Genomic DNA, 18876 nt, shown 5'->3' with positions numbered 1-18876 from the left:
TCAACAGGACCCTCACAGGAGCACAAATCACCTCTCTACCCAAATCAGCCTGTGACCAGTTACCTAATCTCCAAGTGCTGTACGTTTCAGTAAGATTGATAACATTACATTAAAGCAAGAGATTAGTGCACAAATGAAATCATTACAATTTTGAAATTGCCATTTTTTTCTGATATTTCTGTGTATTAGGAAAACTGATAGGGGAGCAGGCTCAATCTTCAACAACCTCACAGTCCTCCTATCAGTGAGGATTTCCCATGCTCTGCTGAAAAGAGACTTTTTACATATATTTACTTTGCATATTTTTAGGAAAGGGAAAAATGATTCTGGGTTTTGTTTAAAAAAAAACACCAGAACTACTTACATGGCCTTGTTTGGGTTCCTTCTGTCTCCACACGTCTCTTTTTTTCCCATTAAGGCAGATAATTCAGTGAAGTCAATGGAAAATACAATTGAATAATGACTGCAGTTTTGAGTTTTATTGTGCTTCTTTTTTACTTTCTTTTCCAACCAAACATTAGTAGTTGACTGAAGTTTTAACAGATTATTCCTTTGCATGATGAGGCATAGTTTTTCTACTAACTATACAGTATTATTTTAGTTTGCAAATATCCTTGGGATATGTCACTAACAAAAGTAATCATTATGTCTGCTTCTTTGAGAATGAGCCAACAGTACTTTCTTCTACATTACATCACTAGGAATGTATTTGGTATTAGTTCTATCTTGGCCAATGCTGAAATAGTACTAATTATAACACATTATTTGAATACCAGCGTGGATGTCATAAACTGTTTCTAGAAAAATTAAGTTTTACTTCATGGACTCATTCTAATCATTTCCAGAATGATAAAAGACGAGAACTGAGTTTGGTGCCAGAAGAAAGTTTGCACACAGACTTAAGTTTAGATATGTCTTGTGTTATTTAAAGATGATAAATAAACTGTAAACAGAAGACACAGAAACTCTACAGTAATATAAACACAGTTCATGGTACAGTTCATAGTAGAGTGGGACCTTCCATTGGAAATTCACATTTTATATTTTCCTGACATTTAGAAGGCAGGGGAATGAATTTGACAGCAGTGTCAGGTACTCAGAGTTGCTCTCTCTCTGTTTCCATCAGACGGGAACAAACCTGCCAAGGCCACAATTAAGTTTAAACATTAGTTTTCTCTATTTCATGAATAATAATGGGGCACTGAAGTCCACAAGTCATCTGGAGGCAGCAATTTTGAAGACTTGCAGGCTCAGACACAGCAAAAAACGCTCTGCTTGGAAATACAAATCTACAGACACAAATACTTTTTTGAAAGCCACATGGGGCATCCTCCCATGCTTCCAAATACACACCATCAGAAAAGGTCTATCAGAGAACATGGTTCCAGCAGTCTCCACAAGACGGCTGTCAGCATGGTTAAGGATAAGGTTCCCACCTCATCATGGGATGAGCACTTCTGCTGCAAAGATCCTTGTGTAATATGCTTTTTATAACAAAATGGAAAAAAAATATATTTCCTATTACTCTATCAGACCGAGGGTAGTGGGATGTTTTTTCTGATGTGTGGAGAGGGATTGTCAGTATGTATAAAATCCAGGTTGGTAACATCCTTTTAAGAAGACCTAAGAGGCACATCTGTGTGACAGGATGGTCATAATCCACCAGACATGCCAAACATCTTTCATCCCGGCTTAAAAGCCTCCAGCTCGCCAGACCTGTGGTCCAAGTCAGGCGTGTTAGAGAACAATTCTAGTGAGCTGGAGGCTTTTAAGGCGAGGTGAAAGTAATTCAGTACTTCAGTAGCTCAGTACTTCAGTAAATTTTGCTACCATAGTATGTGTGTATATTAATGGTAGACTGTGTGCACAGTAAAATGGGACACATACTGTTCACACACTGTCATTGCTTGTACCATTTCTGCAAATCACATATAGAATATATGAAATGCTCCTGTCAGGACAGTAAAAATGAAAATTAAAAGTTTCTTTTTTTTTTTTTTCTCTCCAAGGAAGCAACTTAATAGAGCAGAACCAGTTTTAAAGAATTTAAAGCAGGCAGGAAAACATATTACTCTTTAAATGGATAATATTAGATAACAGTGGGAAAGGACATCTTTCCTGTTTATAGTTATAATGTTCTCTTCATAAGCTAAGTTTCCATTCAGTTCAGTGTGTTTTCCCTGAGTGAGATGTACAGGATGAGACTGTTATTCGAGGGAGGGGGTGGGGACGGGAGAATTGGTTCTTATTTTTTCTTTCCAATTTCTGCAAATTGCCAGGGCTTGTTTTTGATTAGTTATATTATACTATAAATCAGTCCAGATGTTTCACTTATTCTGTAATTTGTCGAGTTTTGGCTCAAGTCTTTTTATTTTTTTTTTTCCTCCATGTAGTGATTGATTTCAAAGTTAGTTCCAATGTATTTTTAATCAGAGCTCTCAACCAGAAGATGAAACAGTTCTAAGGGTCAGAAGCAACACTTCTTAATTAAAAGTGTAGACTGGAAAGCTGATTGCTGTTCAGAGAGACTGTAGCCAGAAAATATCCGATCTTTTCTGACAAAATATGAGTATATATATTTGGTAGATTTTTCAAATTGTGTAAGTATTTGTTCATATTTGAACTAAGATTGCACATTTCTATTCCTTTGTGAGTGTGAATAAAGACAAGTTATTTTTAAATCCAGCATGAAGTTAGTTGATTTCCAAAAGGGCAGCTTTTTCTTTTAATGTTATCTTGCTTTTAATCTTTATTTTCTTGTCTTGTGTATTGCAGGGATCTGTCTTACAATCTGCTGGAAGATTTACCCTGTTTTACTGCATGTAAAAAGCTCCAAAAAATGTAAGCCTAAAAAGAGACATCTGTATACAAATTTCCTTGGACATAATTTTGTTACTGCTAGCCAATGTGACATATCCCACATACATACCCTTACAATGTAAGGAAGTTGACCCATAAACTCAGTCTAAAACACACCAAAGCATCCTCCAAATGCCTTTGAAACCAGTGGGATTCTTCTTGCTGTTTCAGTGACTTGCATCACAACGAGATTGATGAAATTAAAGCAGACACTTTTCGGCAGCTGGCGTCACTGCGTTCTCTGTGAGTACAGCCATAACCGTGATCCGCTCACCTGGCATGTCCTGTCCTGTCCCCAAATGTTCCTGTTTCTATTTTTCCTCACTTGGATCATTCATCCATTAGGTCATAATTGTAAAACCGGAATAAACATTGTGAAGTTAATCATCTGCAGCAATGAATTCACAGTTGTAAACATACGGCTATGATAGTTGCTACTTCTAAACATTTCTTGTGAAGGTGGAGAGAGATACTGAGCCCAAGGTAGTATCTGATGGCAGATTCACAATTTTGGGCTCTAGGGAGCATGAGAGCTTTTTATAGAGGATGGTATGTGAAGAAATGCATCCCAATCCTGCATGGATTTATGGTTTTTACTCGGACAAGTATTTTAATTCTAATAGTAATTTCATGGATAAATTTATCAGCTTCTCATGACTGTAAGTCTTTGCATAGGGTTGCTTTTTTAGTGTTTTCAAACTTTCTGATTTTTCAAGGGAGGTGAGGATTCTGGTTAGGAAATTGAGCCTTTTGACAAAAGTTTTGCTTTTCCTAGAAATTCATGAGAATTTCTTAGAAGCTGTGTATATACGCAGACTGCGAAGCAGACTGAAAGCAAGTGAGCTAGACTAGAGAAGTCATAAAGAAGTTTTAGAAAAAGTTGTCAGTTTAGTAACTAACACCTTTAATGGACTAACATCATTTAAAAACTGGGAAAAGACATCTCATTATGAGATATGCAGAAGCTTATTGGAAGTATTTGCATGTAATTAATACCTTTTTTATACTTAGGCATCCTAATCAAATGTCTGAAAACTGCCATATTCATTCAGTAGGTATGTAATTTTCTGCTCATTTTTCTTGTAGGGATTTAGCGTGGAACAAAATTAAAATTATTCATCCCAATGCATTCTCTTCTTTACCATCTCTGATCAAACTGTAAGTATTAATATACTATATGTTCAAATGTTCCCATTTTTCTTGCAAGTGCATATATAATTTCATAACTTAGTCCCACAGTCAGCAGAAATAGAGGTTTCTCTACTGTAATTCTGTATTGAATACTGTAATTCAATAATTTATTGAATTTTATGTCTTCTTTTTCATTCTTCACCACTCCCATAGTATTGTAGTATATATGCACATAGTGTAATCACAGTGATTCTAGGCCCATGAAGTATCTGCTTTTCTTCTGTTAGTTAGTAGTTCAGGCTTTTGTAGCAGTGTTTCAAAGACAGGTTTGTTATTATTTCTGTATCAGGACTAAGAAATCAGATTCAAAATTGAATACCATTTTCAAGTAAGCATTTTATTTCATTTTATTCTCTTTTGATGGAGTGTTTTTTCTTCTTTAGTATCCTTAGCCTGAGCAGTTAGTGGTAAAAAAAAAACAGAGGTCTAATTTTACGGGCCTTATTTACAAGCTCTTCTCAATCTTTATGAACTCTTCCTGCTTCCCGCTGTCCCTACCCTCCCTCCAATGCCAAGAGGTACTGGAATACCTCTTTAAGGTGACTCCTTGAGACAGTGAGTGTATGGGGAGGACTTGAGAGAAAATTCCTCCAGAGTTATCTTGCTCACAAAGACATGCCCCTGGCTTCTGCTCACAGATAATCCAGTATCTGCAGGGAAATCTAAAACTGGAAAGCCAGTGTGGGCTGCATCAGTACCCTGTTGATGTGCAAACCTCCTCTCTTGATGGTGCACTGACAAATATCCATAGACAGAGCATTGCCTACTACATGCCTATTTTTTTGTGCTTCCTCAGGGCTTTCCTGTAGAAGAAAGTAGATGAGAAATGGATGAGAGAACACTCTTCTACCAGCAGAAAACTTTAGTTTTGGTCTATAGCCCTGGACAGTAAACCAGAATACGAGAAAAATACCCTTCAACACATATAGTAAACCAGTATCGGTGTTACCTGAAGTGCCAGTCTGTACCCTGGTCTGACTGAAGTCAGTAGTAGTTTTTTCCATTTCAGTGAGACCAAAATTTCACCTTCGGTATTTAATGAACAGTCCAATGACCTGTTCTTAGATTAATTTGCTAGTCTCAAAACTGTCACTATGAATGCTTGGAATCAAAAATTAACAAGGGAGATTACTCTTAGCAAGCTGCTAGATACTACTGTTAGCTTTCTGCTAGACACATAGATGTGTTCTCCTGAATGGTGTTGCACATTTGCTCTTCTGTTTGGGGGGTCTCTGCTTAATGCAGTGATCTTTGATAGAGTCAGAAATGTATAACCTGTTTTTCCAGAATGACACATTTAATGCTGAAGAAAAAGAATGAAAACTTGTAAACTGATTTTTATTTGCTGTTATGCAGGGACGTGTCATCCAACCTTTTGTCCTCTTTTCCTGTGACGGGGCTTCATGGTTTAACTCATTTAAAATTAACAGGAAATCATGCCCTACAAAGTTTGATATCATCTGAAAATTTTCCAGAACTCAAGTGAGTATATCATTAAAACTAATAAGGCACATTTGGGTTCATGTGCAATAGAAGGTGTGTCAGGCATGTTGCTTTGTATTATCACTTTGATCTGTGCTATTAAAACTAAAGCAAATATGATAAAATATGATACTTACTTATTTTATTGTGCTCGCTTTTAACTGAAGAAACTACGAAGGGTTTTGAAATATTAACCCCAGCACTTGCTTGAAGTGAGCCACATCTGCTTGCTGCTGATATGGTTCAAAAACTGTTAAAACAATATTGCTTAGAGCTAGGCTCTTCTTCTCCAGGCTGTTCTTGCTGAACTTCCATCAAATTTAATGAGAACTCAGTAAATATGAAGAGAAGAAAAATTTAAAATGTTTTGTCACATTTGCTTAAAGTAGAAATGAACAGATTTTAACTTCCATCTTTTGATTAAGATTCAGATAATACTTGTTCATCACTATTGAAACATTTTGATGCTGATAGTTTTCTGCTGAGTGCTCTGTGAGGGGAAGGGAATGTTTTCTAGAGATTGTTTGCAATTCTGCCAGTCATTGGATGACCACAGGAAAGATATTTTAAACGGAGATTTGCCTGTGATTTGAATATTGGATATTTGGGAATGACCCTAACTTTTAATTCCCTTGATTTTTTTATTATTTTAATTGGAAGATCATAGAATCACAGAATGGTTGAGGTTGGAAGGGACCTCTGGAGATCATCTAGTCCAACCCCCTGCTCCACCTAGAGCACATGGCACAGGGTGGCATCCAGATGGGATTGGAAGATCTCCAAAGAAGGAGACTCCACAACCTCCCTGGGTAGCCTCTTCCAGGGCAAAGATGTCCAAGTGCAAAATATATTTTTATTCTCCATTTCCTCATTTTATTGTAAAAGGTTTGATATAATAAAGTTTGAAACAAATAACATGTGTGTAAGTATATCCTCACTATATTCAGGTTTTTCACTGCAAAAGTTCCATAAGTCACAGCAGGTCGACCATTCAAGAAGACATGAAACTGGTGAAAAGGACTAGAGCAGTTTGGACTAAGAAGGAAGGGAGTCATGAGTAGAAATAGGGAAGCTTCTTTAACCTCTGTATAATGTATTGGAGGGATTCACACTAGAAAATTCTGTGATGGTATATTACTACAATCTGAAAGAAGAGCTGCCAAAAATGGTTTCAGGTTTAGCAACAAATGCTTTAAAAGACTTCATAAAACCAATACCTATAGTTTGTTATAGAGAAGACTGGGCAGCAACTTGATCACCATATATAAGAATGCTTGTTTTTCTTGACTTTGCGTGCACATTGAGGCAGATGACAATCCTAAATATCTGAAAGTTCTTGAAAAGAGTGTAAATACAAGAAAATCACTGAGTCAAGCTAGCAAGTGTACAGTAATATATATGTATAGGCCTGGCCTATGGGCATAAGAAATGTTGCTGCTAGAATAATTCACTAGTCCACTGAATTTTGTACAACTCAGATTTGTTAATTCTTTTATTAAAACTATATTTTCGCTCAGTAAAATTAAGTACATTGCTAAAATGCAACTACAGTGGATCTAATCCGTGTAAGTACTTTACAAGGAAGTGTAAGGCAATAGCTGAAGTTGTTAAAAAAGATATAAGAGATATGATCACATATCTCTGATTGATATCTGTAAGAGCGAAGGTCATCTAGTCAGGAGAGAATGGAGTAAAATCTTGACCTGGATTATCATCTTGACCATGAATTAAAATGGTCATGACTTCACCGGCAATGAATCAAGCGCCAAGCTCGAAGAGAGATCTAAAACAAAATGAAATTTCACCCTTTATAACTGTTGGAACTAGAAGTTGGTTATAGCATTAGAGACAAATTCCCGTATGAAAGCTTCCTACTTTCCTACTTCCCCATCTAAGTGGGTCGTTGCTCTCCAAGGCACAAACACATCAAACAGCTGAGCATCCTCTGCCCCACCTTCAGCAGCAGCACAAGCAGGTACACGGCTTAGCCCAGCAAGCTATGAGGAAATAAAGCCGTGGTGCCAACCGCTCCTTCCTGCTTTATCTGATGCTTTGATTCACAACTGTAAAGAATTCAGTTACTAGCTCCATCTATCATAATTGTGTGTTCCCATTCATTGACAACTACACACCTTTGTGAGCTGAAAAATGGCATTGTGTTCTCTGCTGCTTAATCAAAAACCAAAGCAAGCATTCCTTGCTTCAGGAAGGAGAAATAAAATAAAAGCAAAGCTACAGATACCATCAGTAAGATAAGCAGTGCATAAAAACAGACCCAGCTAGTCTTTTTTAATGGATTTAACCTGACAAAATCTATATCACCCATATCAAGTAGGAACTCACTGTAGAAAGAATAGATTCCGACAGTGTATGGCTGGAAAAGTGAGTCTTGCTCTTTAACTAAGATAGGATAAAAGTTTGGAGGGGTTTTGGAAATAGTGGAAGAGCATAATGTGAGAGGCTGAGATTTCTACTCCAGGACTGGCCATCAGACTGGTAGAAGACCAACAGCATCTGGAAACTTGTCATTATTAAGTGTATGGGGCCTTTGGATTAACCAGAGGATACATTAGCATTAGTCCCTCGAGACTGCAGTATCCTCTAGCTTGTCTTCCCACAGGAGTATGAACTTCTTCCAGAAGGTCTGGAGCCATTAGTCACAGCCATCACCTTGTAGAACTCTCAATGTTTTTTTTTAAATGAGGTTATTTTGTCAGAAAAGGGACATTTCTAGTGTTAACCAATTCATGGGGATTGCTTTTCAGCCTGGAAGGTGATGAACTGTGGGCTACTCTAGTAAACTGTGGGTTTAATAATAGTTTATATAAGGACAGCTTCTGGGATATTTTTTTACAAATTGTTTAATCAGATAATCTCATTATTTTAAAAGAACGTATGCACAGAAATGAATTAGAAAATAAATATTTAGATCTGCTGACATTAATCCGATTTATCTTGGTTACTTTGAACTTTACTGGAGTACTTAAAAAAATCAAATATAAATTTTTGCATTCCATTCAACAATACAGATTATTGTTGCTAATTCCCAAAAGAAATATCAGCAAGTAGAAACTAAACAACCCAAGATGCACTAATTGAAAAAATAATTTTAGTTAGTTTGTTCTCCTCTGTGCCAAGCCTTTAGCTAGTATGCAAGTTTAAATCCTATTGACACTGGACCTTATTCACACACTGATCCTGTTGAAGATTTCCCAGGACATAAAAGGTTTCTTAGAGCATTAATCATGTTAATTTACATGATTAAACTGTTAAAGGTGATCTGATAGTAGGATATAGTTCTATCTTACTGCTTTCAATTTGTCAGAACAGCTTTAATCACCTTTTTTTTTTTTGATCGATTCAGCTTTTGAAATGAAGGTGAATTGTTGTGTTTTACTGCATATTATTGGAGAATAGTACAGATTAAGTATGCCTACTTCCAAAGCATCACATCCAAGAAATAGAAGAAATAGTCTGTAAGACTAGCAAGACTAGTAAAAAGAAATAGATCTTCCGTACTACTCCAAAATTGACACCATCCCAAAGTAATGGAATTCAAACATAGGAAATCAATGACATGATTGGCAATGGAAACCTTCAGAACCACTGAAACTCACTGACTGATACTCAGTTATGTTCTGGAAAACCAGGGATCTTAAAAAAAATGAGTAATGAGCATCCTGTATCACCAGGCACATTCCTATGACAATTAATTAAGTAAAACCTTTTCTTCTGTGACACTGTTTTCACACCTGATATTTCTGATGGATTCCCATTCACATTCGCCATTCGGTTCAGAATATTGATTTTTTTCATCTGTGTATGAAAGATTCTGTTGTTTCACTGTGAAAAAAGGTTTGAGGTGGAGGGAAGAGGATGAAGTATGAATATAAAAGCATATCTCATTTTCCCAAAATCAGCAAAATTCTGTTAGGAACATAATGGTGGGTTTTGTTAGTCTGGTTGGTTGGTTGGTTGTTTTTTTGCCTGCTTTTTTTTGCCTGTTTTTTTGAATCTGCTTTAAGAAATTAAGAAAGTAATAGTTGAGTAACAGTTTTACAGTGTAAAATCATTAAAAAGCAAAAAATACAAATATGACTGTCAGAACAACACTCAACTGCAAGGCACATATCCCCAACTGTGAAATTATATATATAATTTAAAATACTATTAAATATGTCCATCATGGAGATATATAGGATATGTTATTGTGTCTTTAATAAAATAAACTTAGAAATCATTTGCATTTCTGACATGGAATTTTGTATGTGAATCCATTTGTATTACCGTGATTGATTTTTACCCATAAATATTTTTACTTTAAATCACGGTTATTTAAGCAAGTTTCTCTGTGCTAACGGCATGCCTCTTTGTCAGGGTCATGGAAATGCCTTATGCTTACCAGTGCTGTGCCTTTGGAGCCTGCGAGAGCCACTACAAAATCTCCAACCAGTGGAGCAAAGATGAGAACAGCAGCATGGACGATTTTCACAGGAAGGATACTGGATTGTTACAAATTCAAGGTAAGCCTCATCTTCTGCTTTTAAGTCTATCTAAAGTCTGTGATTTTTTCCAGAGAAAGGAACAGAAATTCTGACACAGAGTTTCACAGGAGCAGCCTCTGATGTTAATTAAGTGTAACACTCTCTTACAGTCGGAGAGACAGCCTCTCCCTCTCTTTTGCCCAGTTATATGTTATCCAATATGTTATCATGCTTGGCAGTCTCATTGTTCCAGGTGAGCCTCTCAAAACTTGCAGTCGCTCTTCTTTCTGTCCAATTGCTAACTCCAAGAATGTGGGAAGTGGAATCTTCCCTGTGTTTGAGAGGAAGGGAAGCAGTGGTGCCACGTTGCAATATCCCTCCTAGGAGAGCAGACCTGGAAAGACCCAGGTCACCGTTTCTTGCCAGGCTTGGAGGTTTCCTGTGCTTGCCTGTGCTGTGTGTACCTGCTTCAGAATGACTCACAGCACTCATTACTGCATTACACAGCCACTAGGATGGCTGACTTGGCATCACTGCCAGTGCTTTTTCCTGACACTTCCTGAGTACCAAAGAGTGCATCTGCTCTCCAGGATAGATAGTACTGTGTATTTCCTCCTCTTCAACACAAGGACTGTTATGTCACCTGTTACTGTAAGTAACTATCTTACAAGTAACTACATGTTAAACTATCTTGCTGTTTTCTGTTCTCTCTCTACGCCTGCAAACTGGTAATTTCAAATACCAGGGCTGACCCCAGCAAGAGTGGAGCCAAGAACACATAGTGAAGCTATGACATTAAAAATCAAACACAAAAGAAGCTGGGTTAATTCTTAGAAGTTCTACCTTTCTGAAGGTGGTTATTTCAGAGATAAGATAGTGCCAACTTTTTAAATATTTCTGAATACAGTGATTCAAAACCAAGTAAGCTTATATCTGCTTCTGATTATGGTTTGGCGGGCAAAGGGACAACAGTAATCCTTAAATACAACAGACATGTTTTGCAATTTACACTAAAAAAGGTTTTCTTAAAAATAGCAGTAGCAAATTTGGGTGCTTTCTACCCCACAGATGAACGTGATTTTGAAGATTTTCTTCTGGATTTTGAAGAGGATTTGAAAGCTCATCATTCAGTGCAATGTTCACCTTCTCCAGGTACGGAACTGCCAGGCAGGTAGGAAACCAAATATACCTTTATCAGGTATCTGAAATGCAAAACAAACTCTGGTTCTGGTACTAGGAAGCAACATGATGTTTTGAAATAATTTGGTGAAAGTAAATACATTTTATAATAATATAAGTTTTGCACTGAGTTCCAGAAAGCTATTCAGCTACTAAATTCATCTGTGAATATACTGGAAGTTTTACCCAATCCTCATGCAGATTCTTACTCCAGATTTGTGATTAGAGGTTTTCAGCAAGAAAAAAAGTATGGAATAGAGCCTTTGCTCTCTCATTCCATATAAAACTAAACTACTTCCTCTGAACTTCATCATGTGATGCTACACTTGAGATCCCTAAGAAACACAGTTTAGTTCAATGGATAGCAAATATCAAACACTACTGGACCCTTCTCAGGCCATCACAAATGACTGTCACCACTGTCATTTTCTTTATAGAGTAGTGCATCCCTGGCTTAGCAATGTGGAAGGGAGGAAAAAGAAATTCTTCATTTAAACTGCAAAGTTGCAGTCCATTGATTCCACTGAAAACTTCCTTCAAAGCACAGAGAGAAGCATGTCCACTTGTTTCCCACCATACAGACAGCAGTGACATGTTCTTCATTACTGCAAATGTGTCTTGGACTGTGTAATAGCATTTGTCAGGGAGCCAAAGTGCATCTGCCCGTATCCATAACACAAGACTTCTCTGGGCCTCATCAAACCTGTCCCAGGGCAGTGAGAAGTGTCCCTCATTTTTTTTCACACATTTACAAACAACACAGCATTTCTTGAACCTGCAGACTGGGCATGTCATTCATTAAATAAGCTTCCCAATCACTGTTCTCCTTGGACTAAAGTTTTGCCCCCAGATGTTATATTAACCATAGCAAAATATGTATTTAGCTACTATTGCAAGACAGAGAGCTTCAGGATTTTCCCATTTCCCCACAGAGGTGGTTTGCATATCTGCATATGCAATAGCTGAAGAAAAAGGAAGGTACAGCCATCCTGTCCTGCCCTGGGGGATCCCTGGGCACATTCACACTGCACTTGCACTGATGGGCAAACAAAGAAACCACAGCCCGTTCAGGCCAAGGGGCAGAGACTCCTGTACACCAGGAATGGACCCTGCCTGTGAGCAGGACCTTACTGAGATCTCTAGTCACCCCAAACTCCCTCACTTTTGATTTTGGAACTTGATTGAGGTAAAAAAAAAAAATCCTGTACTTTTGGACTTGAATTCTTTGGGTGTGGAAGCTGACAAGAGGCATGGAAATTAGGGACTTAAATGGCATAAAATTTATTTTCAATCTTACATGGGTTTCCCTCACTTTTTTTTCTTCTTTTTTTTTTTTCATTTCAGGTCCTTTCAAACCATGTGACCATCTGTTTGGCAGCTGGCTGATCAGAATTGGAGTGTGGACCATAGTGGCTTTGGCCTTTATTTGCAATGCACTGGTGACTGCTACAATTTTCAGATCTCTGCTCTATATTTCCTCCATAAGACTTCTAATTGGTTTAATATCCATTGTAAATGCCTTGATGGGTCTGGCCAGTGGAGTATTGGCCAGTGTGGATGCATCAACTTTTGGCAGCTTTGCTCAATATGGAGCATGGTGGGAAAGTGGAATTGGTTGCCAAATTACTGGCCTTCTGTCCATTTTTGCTTCAGAGGTTTCCATTTTCCTCCTTACCCTTGCCACACTCGAACGTGCATTCTCTGTAAAGCATGCTGCAAAGTTTGAAGCAAAATCCTCTACTGCCAGTGTCAAAATAGCCATTTTGTTCTGCTTTGTGTTGGCACTAGTCATTGCAGTGATACCACTCCTCAATGGAAGTGAGTATGGGGTTTCTCCACTCTGTTTACCATTGCCCTTTGGAGAACCCACTGCCATGGGCTACATGGTAGCACTGGTATTGCTGAACTCGCTTTGCTTCCTGGTAATGACTGTTGCTTATACAAAGCTCTACTGTAGTTTAGAAAAGGGAGAACTAGACAACATTTGGGATTGCTCTATGGTCAAACACATAGCCTTGCTACTTTTTACTAACTGTATTCTTTATTGCCCTGTGGCTTTTTTATCTTTCTCCTCCTTGCTAAACCTCACTTTTATCAGCCCAGAGGTGATTAAATCAATACTGCTAGTGATTGTACCACTGCCTGCATGCCTAAACCCACTCCTTTATATACTTTTCAATCCACACTTTAAGGAGGATCTTGGAAGTCTACGAAAGCAAACTTTGTTATGGAGGAGATCAAAACACACTAGTCTGATCTCTGTGAATTCAGAAGACCTAGAAAAACAATCTTGTGACTCAACACAAGCACTGGTAACCTTCACAAGTGCTGGCATATCCTATGACATGCCTACCAGCGAGTCACTAATGCCATCATCTTATCAAATGGCAGAAAGCTGTAATCTTTCATCAGTAGCATTTGTTCCATGTCGCTAGTTTCAGTGGCAATGCAGAAAGTATCTATGTTTACAAAAATGTTAATCCCAAAAGTAAATATGGGTATGTGTATACAGGCTAGGGAATGGCTCTGAACTATTAATACATGAATGAGAAAAATGGACCATCACAAAACATGCAGCAGGCTGAAGATCCAGTACATGAGCCTTCTCAGCGTTGTTTAATGCTGCAATGAAAAAAAGAAACTGAGAGTTGCCACAGTTCATGCAGTTGTATCAACTGTTCTTGTTTAAAGTGGCAAAACTCAGAAAAGGCATCTGTTGGTCAAGAGTAAAAATACTATGCTAAACTGGTAAGCTTTTTTTCAAAGCATTACCTGGTAGCATTTGTGTTTTGGCGTTCTTGTTTGTTTTTCTGATTATTATCATTTGATCTTAATACTTTTCCAGTTGTGTGGTTGTTTTTACAAGTGTCTGTGTAGAGGCCTGATTCAGCAAGGTATTTAAGTGGAAGAGTAATCCTATTAAAGTCCTAGAGATTTCTGGAAAATAGGCAGTTATGAAGCTCCATGTTTTACTGGTAAGGCTCTTAATAATGTAATTGCTTTTGGGTTTGTTTTATGGAAGTCTTCTGACTTGACAGTGCATTTTTAACTGTCAGCTAGAGCAATACAAAATTAACATGGGAGAAAGAGGTTAATCAAAATCCCGCTAAGTGACTAAGATGTAATTGTAAATGGCAAGCCACTGTCACAAGGACATTTTTCTAGTGAAGAGCTGCACAGTTTGGTCATGACTTAGAATTATTTCCAGAATTACTGCTAATAAAACTGGCAGATGATTCTTAGAATGCAAGAGTGAAGAACACTTCTTGGAAAATCATCAATACAGAAGGATAAATGTGCTGAGTGCAAATAAATGTCACCAAAAGCACTCGCTTAGAAACATTAAGTCATTTGTCTAGAAACAAAAACTGTAATCCGACTTGGTGTGATCTCTAACCTATGAAGCATTCTGAAAAGCTTCTAGCTAATGGTTGCTAGCCAGTTGAAGAGCTATCCAAAATGACACAACAAATTCTAATTATAGACCATGAAATATCAAGTAGAAGTTAAGAGGCTGTGTGATCTGTGTCCCTATCACTGATGCAGGCACTGCTAGAATATTTCATACAGTGCTTGCATCCACATGCTGTGAAGAACATTGGAAAATTGCAAAGGATTTAAATATCATAGATTTTAGTAGCAAGTTATCAAAGAAGTGATCTGAGTTGAAGTGCAGAGTTCTATCCAAGCAAGAGGAAAAGAATCTAATAAGATCTACTGAAAATTGCCATTAGGGATATACAGCATGGAAATATAGGTGAAAATTGTTGACAGTGATGGCAGTTAGTGATTGAATTACAAAGGTTTAGGGGTAAACTGTCTGTTACCAAAAATATGTAAATTCCAACTAGATTGTTCTCAAAAAGAGGTATTGGGGGAGCTATTGGAAGTCAGAGAAGTTTCATGGCCTTAGGTTAGGAGATTAGATTAACACAGAGCTCTGTCTAGTTTTAAATTTGTTAATACATTGCAGAATCAAAGCATACGTTCACATAGGTCAGAAGCATCCCAATTACAGCCTATTGTCAAAATATTTCGGACAGCAGAGCCACCTTTACTTTTTAGGTAAGTCTTTGACCTTGACCAAGTCACCCAGGGAAATTCTAATAGTCTTTTTCTCAAAGTTGGCACATTTTCAGAGCATTCAAGACACAAAAGTGCACAAACTTAGAGATTTTTTGTTGTTGTTATTTTTTTTTCCTGAAAAGTAACATTTTATTTCCCAGCACTTATTTCTTAGTTAAGAAATAACTAAGACCATTCAATCTCTAGGTGCCCAAGCAATTTCTGAACATTACCATGGTTAGACTAGCCCGGTAATTAAGATGATCCCTGTTATTCATCTGTTTTTATATATGCAACTTCCTGGCACTCATAGGGTGGATTTTCACAATGAAGAAGCTGTTGCCAGCAATGGATATGCCTTGATTTTCTTCTCCACTCACACTGGCATATTTTTAGTTTTGCATTTACAGATGGCATCAGTTGACTTTGGCTGACACGTTCATACTTCAGGAAGAAAAATGAACAAATGCAGACATTATGTATGATAAAGTCGTATGTGTAGTTATCTCAATCCTTTATCTCTTGTGGCTTTTGAAGCAGTGCAGTGTGCAGCTGGAGAATGATGCCTAAAACCACTCTGGATTAAGCAGAGGATCAGTCAACCATTGCACAATACCTATGACCATGTTTACTTAGGTTTATTTTAACTGGGATCCATCTGTGCTACACTGCTTAATGTCAGTGAAATTCCCTTCAGCTCGCTATATTTAAGAAGTTTGTAAAGTGATTTGAGAAACAAAATAATGTTATATTTCTACAGACTAGTTTAAGAAAGCTTCTTTTATCAGAACTTTTTTAGCTTGCAGAAAGTCCTAACGGCTTTGTGTCTTATTTTTATAACCATGTTTGAAATATTTTGATCAGATATTTTAAACTTGAAATTGTTAAAATTCATTTAATAGATTTTTAAAGTAAAATGTGTAAATATAGAACTGTATTTATTATTAAAGTGAAATACAGCCACAGTAAAGGAGATGAGATTAAGCCTTGTACAGTTTCATATTGATATGTGCTATATTTTCTGCTCATATATATTACTAAAGTCATTATCTGTAAATAATATTTGTAAATGTGTAGTGACTGTAAATAGATAACCTGCTTCTTTTCTATCCATGTTCCAAACATAAGTAATTTGTAATAAAATGTGACTACACAGTAGAAAGTATTTAATTGGGGCCTAACACTGCACAAGTATCCATGCATCTTCAATTTGCCAGTCCTAACTTATTCTAATACTTGCACTACCTTCTCCAGATGTCCCAAATCCTTGGCAAAGTTTAAATTATGGGTTTTGTGCTCTCATTAGCTGTCCTGGGTAGCAAAGAGATGAAGAACAGTGTTTCCTTTCAACACAGACTAGATCTTTGTATCGAGACTTTGCTCACCAACCCTTATCAACAGATTCTGCTTCCCACACACATGCTATTGATATTTCAGTAACAACCTCTGAGGGCTGCACAGTTGGCAAGTGAGGCCCTCTCCCCTCAGGCTGTGTGACAAGGACATGCACCCGGTCACACAGTCACTGCTCCTAAGTTACCTGGCAGGCCTCAGATGATACTGAACCCCAGGAAAGATGAAGGAGTGCTGCAGCTATCCAAGAGACAGCAAATTCTCCCAGACGCTTCGTTATTTTCTCTGCAGTGCCCATGGGGCAGGCAGAGCTGGATCAGGGGATTAGCGACCCGCTGGCAAAGCTGACCTGCCGTGCAGCAGGGATGCAGCAGCCTTGCCTGGCAAATGCCTGGGACCAGATGCTGTGGGTGAGGGAAAGGCTGTGCCCGAAGCACGGGACTTGGCAAGAGTCAAGCAGCTCGGGCAGTTCTTCACTGCCTGTTTTTATTCAGCTAAGCTGTAACTTCTAGGGCAATCATGTCATCGTCTAGGCACCAAAGAAAGGCTAGACAGCAGACACATTCTTCTGGGGAGGAACTGTGGGACAGAATGGTTTTATGTGCTTTGTTTTCAGGGATCAATATTTCAAGGTCATTTCTGTGAAGTACCTGATTAAAAAAAAAGTAAAATACTAGTAAATACAAACTCTGGAAAAGCAATTAATCATTTAGGCAGGAACTCAGTCCACATAGAAAATAACAAACTACAAAGATCAAAATTAATTAAAACAATCCCCTATGTAATTGATTTTAGCAGGGGTGTGCAGATTCTAAGCAAAAATGAGGAAGGAAAGCAAAGCTAGAGTTGACCCAGACAGTTCAACCAGACAGGCCAGTGATTCTGTGTTTCTATGAAAAGCAGCAGTTTGGGGATCAAGTCTCAGAACAGTCATGTTAGATGGGACAGGATCAGCAATGAATGGGGATGAGAAAGGCTTTATTTATAGGAAAAAAAAATGGAGGTGTAGCAAATCCCGTAAGAAAGACATGCGCATAAGCATGAGCCAAAAAAGAGGGAGGCCTTCAAGAGGCAGGAGACAAATAGGAGTAGTTTTATGGGATCTGAAACATATAATGAGGGTTTTGTGACAGCTCAGATTTGATAAGAAAAGGCAGAAGCAGTATGATGATCAACAAGATTAAAATGGTAAGAAAATAGATGAGGAAGATGGTTTCCCCTACACTTGCTTTGCCTTGACCATGTGAGAGCTGGGAGAAGAGGGAAGCTGTGGGATTTATGGAAGGATCTACGAAAAGGAAAGAGAGCAGCTAGAAAGGAAGGACAAAGGACACCCTGGCTAATGCCTGCTTGAATGCAGAGGGGAAAGACAGTTACATCACATTCTGAAAAGCATTTTCTAACACTGTTGCTGTTGCAATCCTAGTTTTGTTGCTTTTTGCTAGCCTTCCCATACTTATCTTCTTCTCTTGGCTTGTTTGCCATGGTTTAGACACATTCTCCTCAATGTCTTTTACATACTTCTCTGGAACAATGATACTGGGCCCTTTTTTGTTTGTTTTATGACTTATGTCTATGCTCAAGGAGAGAAGGATTAATACACCTGTTAATGTTGCAGACTTCAGACTGACTTCATATCCTTTAATCTATTCCCTGACTGCCCAAGACTCTGGAGTTCATTTTCCTGGTTAAAAGCAGAAAAGAGGCCTAGGAGGATTTCACAGGAGGCTGTGGTACTTGCTACAGGAGATTAAACCCCTGTTTCTCATACAAAAATCTCCCTATTTTTTGTTTGTTTATTTGTTTGCTTTCTTAGAAGGCCAGGAGAGCTCCTTTCTCAATCAAAAGGTCCACTCATAAACTGGAAATGCTGATGAGTGCAGGGAAATCTACAGATAGCCTTTAGAAACTCTTGTTGTGCATGGAAGCAAATTAATAATTGCAGACACCTGTCAAAACAATGATTCCATATCAAGAATGACTCTAGACGAAAAAGGAGATGTTTGAAATTTCCTTCAAGTATTATTTTGGAGTCTGAGACATTCAAAGCCAGTTGGAGAAGATTCTTAGTACATGCACACATAATACTTAGTGGAAGCTTTTACTTTCACAGATCAACAGATTTTTTTTCCCCTTTGTTAACGAAGGCATATTTTTTGACAAATGGAAAGTGTTGCCACCTGTGAAAAGATTAAATAGAGATTTTGAGCCAACTCTTTGTCTGTGGCTGATTTTTTTTTAGAAATTTTGGCTACTGGCCAGC

The 18876-nt window shown here is 37.8% G+C and overlaps 1 protein-coding gene across 2 annotated transcripts in view; it reads left to right on the top strand.

Annotated features, from left to right (window-relative positions):
* The window catches only part of LGR5 (leucine rich repeat containing G protein-coupled receptor 5), a 36804-nt gene extending 23018 nt beyond the window's left edge, over window positions 1-13786 (top strand). Inside the window, exons 9-16 of one of the 2 annotated variants that reach the window (XM_088522930.1) lie at window positions 8-79; window positions 2776-2841; window positions 3031-3102; window positions 3946-4017; window positions 5407-5532; window positions 9910-10055; window positions 11085-11168; window positions 12540-13786. In XM_088522930.1, coding sequence (XP_088379056.1) covers window positions 8-79; window positions 2776-2841; window positions 3031-3102; window positions 3946-4017; window positions 5407-5532; window positions 9910-10055; window positions 11085-11168; window positions 12540-13630 — 1729 coding nt within the window. In that variant the 3' untranslated portion in view covers window positions 13631-13786. The remainder of the gene's footprint in view (window positions 1-7; window positions 80-2775; window positions 2842-3030; window positions 3103-3945; window positions 4018-5406; window positions 5533-9909; window positions 10056-11084; window positions 11169-12539) is intronic. The other variant, XM_088522931.1, reaches the window with a different exon arrangement.
* The last annotated feature ends 5090 nt before the right edge of the window (window positions 13787-18876 follow it).

This window comes from Tinamus guttatus, unplaced genomic scaffold (genome assembly GCF_059628265.1).
Source record: "Tinamus guttatus ecotype Peru unplaced genomic scaffold, ASM5962826v1 Tinamus_guttatus_pri_ptg000171l, whole genome shotgun sequence".
Lineage (NCBI taxonomy): Eukaryota > Metazoa > Chordata > Aves > Tinamiformes > Tinamidae > Tinamus > Tinamus guttatus.
This window is presented reverse-complemented; position numbering and strand designations above follow the sequence as displayed.